A 14,319-nucleotide genomic window follows, 5' to 3' on the forward strand; every position below is an offset into this window, starting at 1 on the left:
TTGAAAGTGAAAGCTTATTTTAAATAAACATGCTGTCTGCATGTGAACAAGGAAATAGTTGAGTTATTAGATTGATTACAGTAAATATAGTTTAAAGTGATTGTTGAATACTGGTCTAGTCCTGCTTTTGGATCAGATAGCCTGTGAGCTGCCCTCTTTTATATTGATAAATGAGCTGACAGCTGAAGGAGACTGAACCCCAACTTATTTCTTCTCTGGTCTCTGGAGTGTTCCTGCGCCACCTTCTAGCACCTTGACCCTGGACCTGCATTACAGTCCCTTGTGAAAAGCAATAGTGGCCTGATAATGAATAGGATTTAATCCCAAATCAAGTCAGCTACAGTTTATTTTTTAATAGGTTATTGGCTGACCCATGAACCAGCCCTAAAGCATGGAGAGACAGGTTCAGAGCACATCTGGGGTATTTGTCTCTCGGAGTTCAGTTGTGTAGAAAACTATTTGTGTGCACAAGGGTCCATCCTAATATGTTGCTTGTCTCTCGCTTGCTTGCTTTCTGCCTCTCGTTCCGCGGTGTTTGTCTGAGGCTGTGAGAGCATGGATGTGTAGAGATGCTTGCGAGTGTGTTCTGGTATGTCAGGGGGCGGGCGTTGCTCTGTGGAGCTGAAAGAACGCTGTTCAAACACAACAAATAAATAAGGGCTCTGAGTGGGATTAGCGTTCCAGCTGTGTGAGATCTTCTTCATACAGATGATAGTAAAAGAGACAGTTCCTCTGGCACTCTATTTTGAAGTGTACTTTCGTAAGTTTTTAAAACCACTTCCAGCTGAAACGTGCTGTGTAGTACCCATAGGGCAGCAGGCTGAGCTTATTGCCATAGATGATCAGGTTAAGAAAAAAGTCACTTGTGATGTAGACTTCAGTATCATGCTTGTTAGTTGACTTAAAAGAATCATCTTCTGTTGCACTTTTAAGTGTTTCATTTATTTCCAGGTTTGGGCCTCCTTTCCTCATGAGGGAAGACAGAACTGTGTCTTGGGACCAATTACAACAGAGCATCCTCAGCAGATTATACTACCTGATGATCAATGGCGCACAGACGCAGGTAAATCGTCCGACCCCCTCATGTAAGTTGCAATTCCCCGGCTGAGACATGCCTTCTCACTCGGGGACTTGCCCACTGAAACCAGGATCACAGCGGACCCCAGAGTGACCAGTCTCTATGACCGTTTCCAAAGCGTGTCTGGAACTGCCCTGCTGTGCTGCTTAATTGGCTCAGCAATGAAGAAAAGCACAAAAGCAGATTATTTTAATCAGAAATAAGGAATTAGAATGAGGAGTTGTTGTCTGTAGGGAAGTGCTGGTGAGGATGAAATAGTCCAGCATTCACTGTTCTGTATTAACTGGAATTCATTCAAATAAACTGGGCAGTTGTGAAGTCCTTTGTGTTATATTGTGGCTTTTATAAAGGTACCTCAAACCACTGTACATGAAAAATACAAAAGTATGACAAATTCACGCACATGTAAAAGCCAGGTGTACAACACAACGAGCAGCAGTAGAAGCAGAAAAATAAATGTTTAGTGCTGAGAGACTAATTATGGTTTAAGTTCATGGATGAGTTCAAAAGTAGGGAGAGATTTCCAAAATCTCAGACCGTAGAAATCCAATGCGTAATCCACTGCAGTCTCATGTGGGGACACACCACAAACAGAGTATACTGTCTGAACATCCTGCGCTGGAGAGGTACTGTACACCATTGAAGGGTTTGATTGAAAACAATATTGTTTGAAAATTGACACAATTTTTGCCAGGTACCCAAGGTCAGGAATTCAGGAAGGACATTTTTGTTATTATGGCTGGAGAACGTTATTGCCTGACTTAAGCTAAAACAAAATAAAATCTTGGTTTTCAATGCATCAAACCACGTCCTGCCCCAGACGTATCAATGATCTATTTTTGAGAAAGCAACAGCGCACACAATTACAGAGCTCGCTGATTAATAACACATCACACTGACTCGCAATTAAGCTGCAAAAGTAAAATGTCAATTTGTTTTGTTAGAAAAAAGTTCCATGGCTGTTTGATTCTAAATTCCACTTAGGCTTCTATTGACTTTGTTAATTTGTTGCTGGCAAAGGTAGCATAGAAATAGAAAATTAAAATTAGAGGGAAGCCTCGTACAATGTGTGGTAATCATTCTAGTTTCTCAGCTTTGGAAAGAATAAAGAAGATTTAGACAGATAACTTGCATGTAATCTGGTTCTTAGAGAAGGAAAATGGAGCCCGAGAGAGAGACAAAGTGAAGGAAAAACCTGTGGGACGAACGATGAATGTTAAGTGTTGCATTACTCTTTGTGTTAGATTTTTGTCCACCCTCTATACGATTTGGCAATTTAATTAAGTTGTAGCTTATTAAATCATAATCAGGAGCCGTCAGGGACAAAGAAGAAATTAATGCTCACAATTGAAATTGATGTCACTGTGAACCATTTTTTTTCCAAAAGCAGCTCTGTCTGTAGATGACTCATGATTCAGAGCTAACCTTCAGCAGTTACACTAAGAGAAAAACACTTTGATTAATCAATTAAATACAGATTTAAATCCGACGTTAACTGAAGAAAGGGCTTTAGCTTAGGATGACACTGTTTCATATCTATAAATAAGTACAATATTTATAGATCATGTTTACATATTGACATGAAAAATACATACTTGGCAAAGGTTCATCTCGTATCGCTATTCTCCACATGTTATCTCCTCTACAGTCTGCACCTGTGACCTCCCCAGTAGTTACCGTCAGTTAAGTTACTGCACTGCTCGACTTAAGCAGTGGCGGCTTTTGATGACCGAAACAGCAGTTTCCCTGCCGTCTTGTGCTGCAAGCTCACAGATTTCGGAAAACCTGCGGATCTTAGCCTTCCTGTTCATGACAGCTTCATGGCAGGGGCCAGATGCCCCAGGGGGTGAAGACAGGCCAGCGCGTGGGGTCTGAGGGAAGGCTGGTACACACAGACACTTCAGCACTCCTTAGTCTCAGTGCCGATTGTTCCTGTCCTGAAGTTACTTATCTTTTCCCAGTCCTTAGATCTGAAACAACAGAGATCGGTTTGCACAGAGGGCTGTGTAGATTGGTGGGGTACATGGGTAGATTGGTGGGGTACACGGGCGGATTAGTAGGGTCCGTGTGGGGGCCATGGGATTGAAAGCTTTGAGAAACACTGCCTTTAACTACCGGGAATTTCTGGAGCCCTGGCACTTTAAAAATAAAACATTTTATATTGAAAAATCCCTCCTGCTTTTCCTCCTGTTTCGCAAGATTCTTCACTTCCAGTCTTGCACCTCAGAAACGGAGACAGCTTTGACCCAGAGCTCCTCAGCTCCTCTGCTGCTCGCTCGTTCGTTTGCTGTAGAACATAATTAATTGCGCAGTCACACGTTAGCGCTGCTCTGGTCGTGCTTTACAGATGTTACTCGCAGTAGAAAGGGAAAGGGACAGATTCGGCCCAGGGATCTTCTGTGGGGAGCGGACCACGCTGAGACTCAGGTCAGCCAGGAGGCTGGAGGAGCTGGCTCGGGAGGGAGGGGGGCTCTTGTCTTAGGTTAGGAAAAAGCAGCTAAAATACACCGAGCATTTCAAACGCTTACAACTCTGTCTTATTAACGAGAGGACTTTTTTGGCAAATTAACCACTTCCTTTCTGGTTTTGCTGTAGGTTTTGCTGGATTGCTGCAGCACAGCTACCTACTGTATCTTGTAGCCTGATCTCATCGGCTCTCAGAAGCTCAGTCTCTTCAGTCTGTGCATATTTACCCAGAAGAAGGTGAAGAGCTGGATCAGACTCTGACAGTACAAGACTCGTGTTTTCTTCCAAGAAGAATTCAGTTTTTTACAGTCATTACTATCATCATAGCTAAGTCTGGCCTGAGATAAATTTCAGTTTCAGCCTCCAAGAGTGAGGGTTTTCAGATGATGCCAAGCGATTTAACCACTAACTTCCTCAACTCTTCTGTTTTGTATTTGTGCGACACTTGTCGTAACTGTGTACAACAGGTGGCTGTCCATCCTTTTGTCATTGTGAAAGCAATGCCGATAATGTCCTATTAATCCAAGAGGCGTGTTAAACGTCTCAGTTCTTGGTGTTGATGCATTAGGCTCTTGTTCACACTAAACTCCTTATTGTTGCATGTTGCTCTTGAGCACTGACAGTGTTTACGAGGTGCTGTTAAGGCTGATTTGAATTCAACACTGTGGTGGCATGCAGGGGGCCCAGGGCTAGGAGTTTGCAGTCTTTTAATAACTTCCAACATGTGCCTGAAACCATCCTCTTTTGTTCTCGGCTGTTTGTGTTGCTTGTAGGTACCTCAAGTGTTAAAGCTGTTCCTGAAGTGCTTAGGACGCACTGTTTAAAATCCAATTCAAATTGTCTTTAATTAAAATTTGTAGACATTCAATTAACTTCAGGGACTGGTGTTCTGTTCTAATTGACAGTGGTGTATTTATAGGAGCCTGAAAGCATGGGCTGAGCAAACCCATCCTGACAAGACAGATAATGTAGCTGCCAGTGCAGAGATAAGAGCTCATGGTCTCTCTCTGGGTAATTATCTTAAGGTAGAATGAGTTGTAAGGGATATTAGATGGATAGCTGCCTTCCATATGCTTTCTGACAGCACACTGAGATAAGGAATATCCAATACATTGTCCTGTGCTTTAGCAACACAGAGCTGGGCGAATAATTGAACTCACCCCTGCAAGCTCATGACATAGTACATAGTCTACAGACAGTGCTCAATCCATGCTTGAGCCCCTGGAAGCTGATGTCATCCCCTGTGAACCTCAGTAGCTCCTTGAATTCTGCTATGACAGTGCTGGCCTTCTGGCCTAGTGGAAATCATCTCTGCCTGAGGAAGTACTGTGTAGCTCAGGATTAGGAGGTGCCTGAGAGACAGAAATCAAATGCTGGCAGGGGGACAGGGATTCAGATGTTAAGGGTTGGACACTTACAGTTGTCATCCTCCAACAGAGTTTTAACTGGTACTGCTCACAGCATCTGGGAGTTAGCTGTTCTTGAGATCGTCAGATGAAAACATGAAATTCTTTCTGATCAGTTTCATAAAAGCATGGTGTCTTAATGCATGGCAAAAGGCTTATTCCAATGAAACACTCAGAGCTGCTATTTAACAGAAATGTAGTCCGTGATCCACTGTGGGCAAGTCAGCCACAAAGAGTGACTGCTCAGGACTCTGTGTTCCTGTGCACCTACAGTTCAGTTATTGCAGTGTCTGGCTGAGGACTGAGGACAGGTCTGTGATCTTGATAGTTGTCTGAGAGCTGGCAAATTAAAGGTTTCAGATCACTTGATCACTTTGGTTCTCCAGTCCACGATGCTTCCAGACATTGTGTTGTCCCTGGACAGCATTGGAAATGGAGAGGCTCCACACAAGATGATGGATATTTCATTTTTTTTACTATTTATTTTACGAACGTTCCACCCCATAAACAAAGGCTGAAGTATAGAGCCCTGGTTATGAAATCAAAGCCACTTTCACAAGTCATCACATCAATAGGACAGGAATCCTTGATTACCCCTGTGTCAACTGTGTATTTCATGTTCTAGTATTTTTTCACCTGTGCTGTCAGCTCTATGATGGACAGGGTTCTGCCTGGGGAACAATCGGGCTGTGATCATGTATTCTGTAGTTTGCGCCACAGGGGAAGCCGATGATTTGACATGTGACATCACCCCAGAATCTCTCTGGTGGAATTCTGCTTCACTTGGCCACCCTGTCTGTTGAAGGGGTGAGATTTGTGCATTAGATAAGGTGAGCTGAGGTCATCAGTTCACTTCCCAGGTGGAAGGACACTTATGTGGCCAGCAAATGCATCAAGAGATCAGTCCAGCTGGAAAAGCCTGTCATCAGGCTGTCACCTTCTGACAAGAAATTAGTGTAAACTCTTTGTCAACAGGCTGGTGTACAGTGTTCAGCACATTGCTGGAAATAGTGCTATGAAGGAATAGGTTCCTATACTCACAGAGGCGAGTTGAGTTTTATGTGTTTAAGGGTTCTGTCATGCTTCTTAATTGTTTCCAAATGAAAAGAGGAACAGCAGGTTCTTTAATTGCAGAGTCTTATTAAAATGCTGCAAAAGTGTTTCCTACAGAGCCAGGTATAGGATGAACAAAATTCCATTAATTAGTATTTAAATAAGCATCCGAATTTACAAGGGAAGATGTGCATTTTTTTCTGACCAGCTCATCACTTTTGATGTTCCTCTTTTCCACTGACTGAATTCATTTAAATTGCTTTTCAGCAAGAAAACTCCAAGATAAAAAGAAATTAATAAGCACAAGTCTTATCTACAGGTATACAAATCTGTAAGTAGTTTTAACTTATAGCTGGATTTCAAAGCAGAAATTGTCATTATCTCTTTTGTGTGAGCATTTTTTATTAGTTCTCCCCCAAAAACACAACAGGAAAATAATATTTTCAGCATTCCCTTGGTATTAACTGGAGTTAGGTTTCATACAAAGGGCAAATGCAACTACATGACCTGGCTATGTTAAACTGAAGACATACAAATACAAAAATACAGAGCCTTTTTTGTTGACAGCCTTGAGATGTGACTTTCTATTAGTTATTTCCCTTAAATCACAGAGACAGTGTAACTTAATGTGGCCAGATATGTCAGCGTGTGTTTTTTGCACTGACCACTATATACATTGACTCCACCTGCTGGCTGTTTGAAACATTACAGTTTTCTGTGATGCACAGTCCTGCTTTGTTAAATGAATAGGGGCGACTAGTAGGACAGTCCCCACACTGCTTAAGAAATGGAAAGAAGCTTAGCTGTTTCTTGACTCTTGGGGTGATATGTGGTGGCTGTAACCTTGAATTACATTAATTTAACAATGCAGTGTTTAACAAAAAATATTTTTGTTAATTTAGGTAGAGGGCTGCTTCTATACACTATTCAAGGAACCAATGAGTTTAATTGTGAGTTTGAAGTTAAAGTATACACATGGGACTGGGATTCATTCATGTATGAGGTGACAACAGCAAAATAAAAAAACAAAATTGATTGGAGTTTATCCCAATTTTAGGCCAGGTGCTTGGCAGAACTGCTCTTCTTTTTCAGAAGTAGACAAAGACTTGGTCTTTGTGTGCGTTTTAGCTTTTTTGTCTTCGATCTCCTGTGTTTCTTATTGCAAGTCTGCGCAGCTGTTCTGATGAGCTGGAACAGGATTAATTATCATTCTGGCGCTCTCAATTCTCACAAGCTTTATGTATGAGAGAGGAAAGAGACACTGACAGCTCAGAGTGGATGCAGAGCTCTGTGCTGCAACTCCTCGTGATCGGAGGAGTCTTGCGCAACTTGCTCTGCTCACAAAGAGAACAGATGGCACGGAGTGTGGCACCCTCACACCCACCACGCCTGGGTGGTTTCCAACCAGCGACCTTTTAAAAAGTTCTCCTCCCTGCTTCTCATCTCTCTCTCTCAATAGGTAAACAGAGCCAGAGTCCCTGCATTCTCCTCCTGTCATGAAATACTGATGCCTTTCTGATAAACTGAGAATTCAGATGATGCTTCAAATCTAGGCAGTTTCCAGGGCAGAAATATTGGTTTGCATAAATTCCACACCTTCTTATACTCACTTTGCTATTTAGTTTATGGGCTTTGAATATATATTTATAAGATGAGCATCAAAATAAACTTAGTACTCAGTGATTTTGGATATTGATTAAATATTTTGACTTAAGTTTGACTGATCAAAAATTGGTCGTTCCTGGCCCTGACACCATTCCCCTTAGCACTACAGTACCTCCCCTCATCAGGTGCTTGCTCACAGGTGACGAGGTGAGATTACCTGTTGAAAGTCCAGCTTGGTGGCAAATCAGGAAAGGAAGATGCTGGAAGGAGCCCGAATGGCTCATTTGTCAAGGGATCGATGCCTTTGTGTCATCCCTATGTCAGAGGCTGGACTTAGTTGGCTTACTGTTGCTCTCCATCTGGTGGTCTAACCTGGTAAGGCTACACAGTCTGTCAGTGACAGGCCCAGATCCATGTGAATAATGGCAACCAGACTGGACAACGCTGCACTGATCGGGTCCTGGGATTTAAAATCCTGCCCTCCCTGTGGGATCATCTTTACATGACACCTTTCCAGCAGGACATCACATGTTCCCCAGGGGTTTGCATTGTTTCTGCACCCCAGTTGTCTCAGCAGGCGGGGGCAGCGTGCTCTTCAGCAGCATGCTCTAGTGTTTTAGCCTTGGAAAGCCTAACGTGTCCCATATGGCTCATGTCAGAACAGCAGAGGTGGATCTGGCTGCGTTCCTGGTGTTAAGAGTTAAACAAACTACCAAGCACTGTTTATACAGATTCTGGAAACAATTGCCTAATGATTCATCAGGGTTGCTGCCTTGTCTCAGATTGCTTTTAAGAAGCATGAAGTGTGACCCCAGCTGACTGGAAAAATCTGCTTGCAGATCAGCCTCTTCTGCCCCCAGGCAGTGTTGTGTTAACCTTTTGCGTGAGTTGGTCTGTCTCATTGCCTTGTGTAAATACCAGTGGATCACACGTGTTTGTCTTTTCTGACCTCTGTGGTTTATCTAAGGGGGCTCGAGGTGGGAATTTATATGTATATCTTGATCGCCATCATTTACCCAGAATTTTTTTACGGGTTTTATTCAATTATTCAGCAGTTATGCAAACAATTTGGAGTGACAAATGATCGGGACTTAAAATGGGAGTTACTGTATGTGCAATTTAACCTATGACAAATATCGTTGTTTGGTCCAGCAGTCAATCACATCAAAGGTTTAGCTTAATAAATGACTCTTATTAGCCTACAGTGCATTAAATAGAACAATAGAAATGTTTTTTCAAGCAGTGTGCAATTCAAAATGCCCTGCCTAATAAGCAGTACATAAGATTTACCCAGCCTAGCACACATGTTGAAGAGCAAACAGTTTTTGTTTTTTGTCAGAGGAAAGTTATCCCTATTCCAGCATGCCGATCGATACCGTGAGCCTCTTACCTTTTTAGTAACCCTTGCAAGGAGGCATTGAGGTCTCAATTTAATACTGTTTGCATTTACATTCTGTGGGAGTTTCAGAGTGTGCAATTTGAAGACAGCTCCGAATAAAAACCCTTTTACGTGGTGGGGCATTTCACACAGAAGGGAGCCCTGTGTCAAAAGTTCACAAGGCGTTTTTTGAAAAACATTACCCCAGTGTCAGATAACATCTGGGTTTTATCCTTTCTCTGGAATCCTCCTATTTTTTGGTGGTTTTCCTCTCCATCAAGATTGATAGCTGTGTTGATTCTGGAGTTTTAGTTGATAAAAAGAGATCTATTAATAATAGCTTATCTAAATGTCCTAGGTCCTTGCTGCAGGGTGGAAATGAGATTCAATCCAAGTAGAGCTCTCACTCCGAAAGAAATGGTGGAACAAGACTCATGTTATCAGAATATTGCCTAAATATTTTCACTTAGTATGTTCTAATGGCATTCACTGTCTGAATGAGAGCACTGCCATTTACATGTACTGCAGGCCTTCTGAAATACCTTTTAAAATGAAGATTTTAAAATATTAATTTTATTGTTACCTTGAAAGGTGACCTTTCTCCAGAGCTTATCTGGGATCTCTGTGTTGTCAAGACAAGGTGCTGTGTCTTACTCACTGCTGCAAAGAATGTGACATTTTACCTGGAGTCCTTATACTCTGAGCTACACAATACTTTGAGGCATTGTTTAAAATTCAATTGCTGGGAACTAAATGCTGTGCAATGTATAATTATAAACCCGTTCCAACAAAAGCAGAAAGAAAATGAAAGGAAGAGAGAGGCAGGGAGAGAGCTTGAATCCAAAGAAAGCAAACGCAAATCCTTGCAAAAGTGAAACATCATTTGAACGTTTGAGGAAAGCGCTGAGAAAGAGAGATTTATCATGCCGTCTTGTGGCTGAAGGCCTTAGCACTGTGTTTACAAGGCCATTTTTGCTTTAACACAACGCTTTGGTACACAGACCTTGAAGGATCTGGGTCATTGTGCCAGTGGAGTAGCAGTCTCTGAGCTGTGACAGTCACATTCAGAATCCACAGACGAGGAAACTACGAATGCCTTCGTTTTTCCAGTTGCTAATCCAGCACCTGGCTACCTGCCTAGCAGTATTATCCTAGGGCTTGTCAGTTCAATGGTATCCACGGTGCTTTTCTCCATTTGAAATGGTCTTGTGCACACTGTCATGGATTCTGGAGTGTGTACACATGCACACGAGAACAACAACATGCAACACTGTGTTATAAGTTACTGAAGCAGATTGTTATTATGGAAGAAATGCTGTTGCTATGCATGGAATGTAAATTGTTTTACACCGATGCATTTAATATTCACAAGAAAAGTAATGTTGCTGCAGTCTTGTAGCCCCCTGTTATTTATATTCCTGAACTGTGGGATGAACGTAACCTGGTCCATCTGTGCTACACATATATCAGATGCCCAAATGGAAATTTCCTGGGGGGTGTTTTGGGTAATTAGAATGAATTGCTTTATCGGTTGATCGAGACTATCTCGTTAAGAACACAAATGCCTTTGGAAGCCCACAAACAGAAGACTTTTTTGATTTCATTTTGCAGTTAGTTTTCATTAACCACCTAATTTATTTCTTTTAGTGCTTGGCTGCTGTTCTGCTCTCTGGTGGCAGTACTTACAATTAGGCCTTTTTGGAGAGTCATGTTGTTTTCTTTAAATCTTTGATTCTCTTGCCTTTTGACACCACAGAATACCTCTGGTTTTTCAATTCATCTGGATTTTTCTTTCACTTCTGCCCAGTTTGCAGCATGATGCAGTACTGCTGTAAACTTTAACGAAGTTCTTTTTTAAAGGTGAAATTGCAGAGCAAAGATAAAATCATTGTACTTGGAGGTCTTAACGAGACCGCGACCTTATGCTGTACCTTTTCTGATGCCTTTTTCTGATGCCTTTCTTACAGAATGCAGGAATCCTGTTCAAAATCCGAGTGGTGGGGGGGTCTGCAGCCTACAGCTACCTGTCTCCTCAGGACAGTCGTCCCCTGTGTCACCCGGCAGTGGACAGGTAGGAGAGGCCCTCTGTCCATCTGATGAAAGGAGAAAAGCAAAGTGCTGTTGGCTAAAATTACGTTGAGTTTTGGATTTGTCTGAAAATGTGGTTGGGATGTCACAGATATGTCCTACCAGCAACCCAAGAAAAATGTGCATTAGGAACTTTGCCGAGTAAAAATGGCATTCCCCAAATTTTGCCTCCAAATATCTAAGAGGAGAACTGTTTGTTTCAATTGAAGGTCGACTGTATCATTCCCTTGTCTGTCTTGAAACGAATATGCTGACGACATAATAATGAAATAATATTAATGATGATTAATAATAATGTAATTAAATTCCGTCAATGGCCAAGAACTGATCAGATCCTGAGCTAAGGAAAATCCGAGATTTAATCAGCCTGTGGTTTCAGGGAAGGGCTACTGCAGACTTTGAAATAGTTTCATTTTAATTTTGTGATATCAAAAGTATTGAAAGGGGATTTAAATGAAAATCTTTTGGAAGTGCCTGTAACCCTAACAGGTGTCCTTAATCACTTTAATTGAATTAATTGAACTGAGATACAGAATACCTCCCTGTTGAGCAGATATAATCTGGGAAAATGTTCTTTTTTCACCATATTATTATATTTGTTCAATATGAAATAATCATGAATGCGCATTTCTGATATTTTTAGTATAGTGTGCAGTCTTGCCCCTGGCATTCGAGGCTTTTCTCCAGGTGAAGTAAATTAAACACCATTTTAGTTGCTGACATTAAAACCTATTGATATTCCATCAATAATATTTTCCTCGGCATCTAATACCCACTGAAGTGCATTATTGCTTTTTGATTTTATTTTTAAAAAAAGCTTTCATTATCTGTACCGAGTGTCGTGGGGAGAGATCCTGCTGCTTGAGAACAGTAAGATTAAAATGCAGACAACAGACAAAATGCTTTGAAATACGTTTGAAACATCCATTAGTATGGGACATTTAATAAGGCTTCTTCTGCAGTACCGTTCGCCGAACGCCACTGTGGGGGTCCATTTAAAGATGCTGCACTCCAATGTCTTATCTCAGAGCTACAGGGCATTGTTTGGCGATAAGAAACAATTAGAAACCGCTCCAGAAGATTATCATCATTACCATACCGTTAATGGACCGCCTTTCTTTTATTGCTGTTTAAACTGAACTGCATGGATGGATTATTGCGGAAGACGCGTACGTTTTTTTTTAATTCCTGGGGAAAAAAAACAACTTCTGCAGAATGGAACACAGCTGTTTGTAGGTTAGCGCTAGCGCTGGCGCTGGCTTTGCCACCATTTTTTTCACTAATGTGATCACAGATTTTAATTCTTTTGCATCACGGCATCATAATTCAGATCTATAATTTCTTTTGTATCAAAATGTTATCATCCATTTTGTTCAGAGATGTCAGAATTGACTCAGACGTTTCAGAAAGGGCCATATTCGTCAAGACTTACTGCAGTAGTATATGCTTATGGTTATAGGTGTACTCGTAATTTCTACTTTTTCCAGTCTGACTGTTATTCCAAACTCCACTGAGCTCGCTCGGCTCAGGGTAGCTTGAATTCCTCAGGCCAGAAGACAAGCTAATATGCTCTTCCATTTCTTGGCCAGCGAATGAGGGGCAAAATGTTTTTTTCCTCGTAAGTGTAATCTTCCACCTCCCCTGTTCCAGCAGTGGGCTGTCTGAGGTTGCTTGAAGGATCCGATCCCTTATGATGGCGGTGTCGGTACTCTCACTGTCCTGCACCCCACCTCTCGCATGTCTCCCAGCTGCCTCTGAGCTTTGCCTTGCAAATGCCTTCCAAATGCCCCACAGAAACATGAGGCTCTTTTAGTTTAATTGCCATACCAATTCTGATACAGTCTGCATTTGAAAAGCATAACAATAAAAGGAATTCGTATGAACTATGAAAAGTGAGAAGACTCGGTTTCCTCCATTTGTAAAACTTGTGTGCTTTCAAACGATGCAACAATATCTAGGTTAGGTTCAATAAGTTAAATTTATAGTAGTATCAACAGAAAAGGCTTCCCCTGTGTACTTTCTTTTTTTAAAATCTCTTCACTCCATAGCCTTCACTGTGTCAGTCAGCGTTTAAAGACTTTGACAGGACCAAAGGCTGGTTTTGTAGAGTGTGAATACAGATCTCAAGTAAGTATGAGCATCTTTTTAAAGGCACAGCAGTAATGTTTGGCTCTGATCACCAGCTGGCGGGCCACCTGGCTAAATTGCTAATGTGCCATTTACATAGGCAGTCAACAAGATCCTTGGTAATACAAGCTGTGTGTGTGTTTTCTCCCCTTGCTCATGCCTCTAACTTGCTTCTCAACTCTGTAGTGCTTGCCTGAGTCTGCCAGCCCCTTCTTCTTTTGGGAAATGGAAACAGACGTGACAGAAATACATACACAGCTTTACAAAGCACCTGTGAGCTCATGTCTGGAAGACTTGAAGGATTCCCATCATTAAAGGCTGCATGACAATTAGGATTAGGTGCACAGGCACACACCTCAAACATTAAAACACTGGACTGCCAGGAATGCAATATACCTTTTTGTGACTGGCTGTTTTATCCAACTTATGTTCTGGAGAAATACGAGGCCGAATTCAAAGACGTTGCATCAAATACATGTACCTGCAATATCTTAGCGGTATGATCAGCATAATAACGTTTGCAAAAAATGAATAATTTATAGATACCAAGAGATTGGAACTAGGCTATGTCATTATCCAGCAGTGTCTGGGATCTGCAAAGTGGTGGCAGGCAATTTTCCAAAGGCTGCTGAGACTGGGAGGGGGCGACTCAAGAATGCTATCCTTGGCATGGCATGGATCAGTGAATCTGGGAACTTTTGCACAGTTTCTGTGGTCCATGGTAGCTCTGCTGCAAGGCATTGTGGGAGTCGTAGTGTATAAAATGTCAAATGGCTCAGTGAAGTGTGTGTTTCAGACAATAATAATAATAATAATTGCTTACATTTATATAGCGCTTTTCTGGACACTCCACTCAAAGCGCTTTACAGGTAATGGGGATCACCTCCACCACCACCAATGTGCAGCCCCACATGGAAGATGCGACGTCATCCATAGTGTGCCAGAATGCTCCCCACACATCAGCTATCAGTGGGGAGGAGAGCAGTTCAGTGTCCAGTCTTCATGCTACGAGGGTCATAGTGTTGACCTGAGGAAATAAAAAAAGAAAAATAGCCAAACTGGCAAATCCAAATATACAATAGCCCATTGCTTCAGGTCATTTTTTTACTGAAACTCTT

General features: G+C 41.8%; 1 protein-coding gene across 6 annotated transcripts in view; it reads left to right on the forward strand.

The window, feature by feature from the left end:
* usp43a (ubiquitin specific peptidase 43a) overlaps positions 1 to 14,319 on the forward strand; it is a 138,899-nt gene that overhangs the window by 93,308 nt on the left and 31,272 nt on the right. For all 6 annotated transcript variants that reach the window (XR_015925428.1, XR_015925429.1, XR_015925430.1 and 3 more), the window contains 2 exons: positions 952 to 1,063; positions 10,954 to 11,057. Coding sequence is in view for 2 of the 6 variants with exons in the window: in XM_088600015.1 (XP_088456141.1) it covers positions 952 to 1,063; positions 10,954 to 11,057 (216 nt within the window). In the remaining 4 variants the exon portion in view is untranslated. The remainder of the gene's footprint in view (positions 1 to 951; positions 1,064 to 10,953; positions 11,058 to 14,319) is intronic.

This window comes from Lepisosteus platostomus, chromosome 11 (genome assembly GCF_059453375.1).
Source record: "Lepisosteus platostomus isolate fLepPlt1 chromosome 11, fLepPlt1.hap1, whole genome shotgun sequence".
NCBI lineage: Eukaryota > Metazoa > Chordata > Actinopteri > Semionotiformes > Lepisosteidae > Lepisosteus > Lepisosteus platostomus.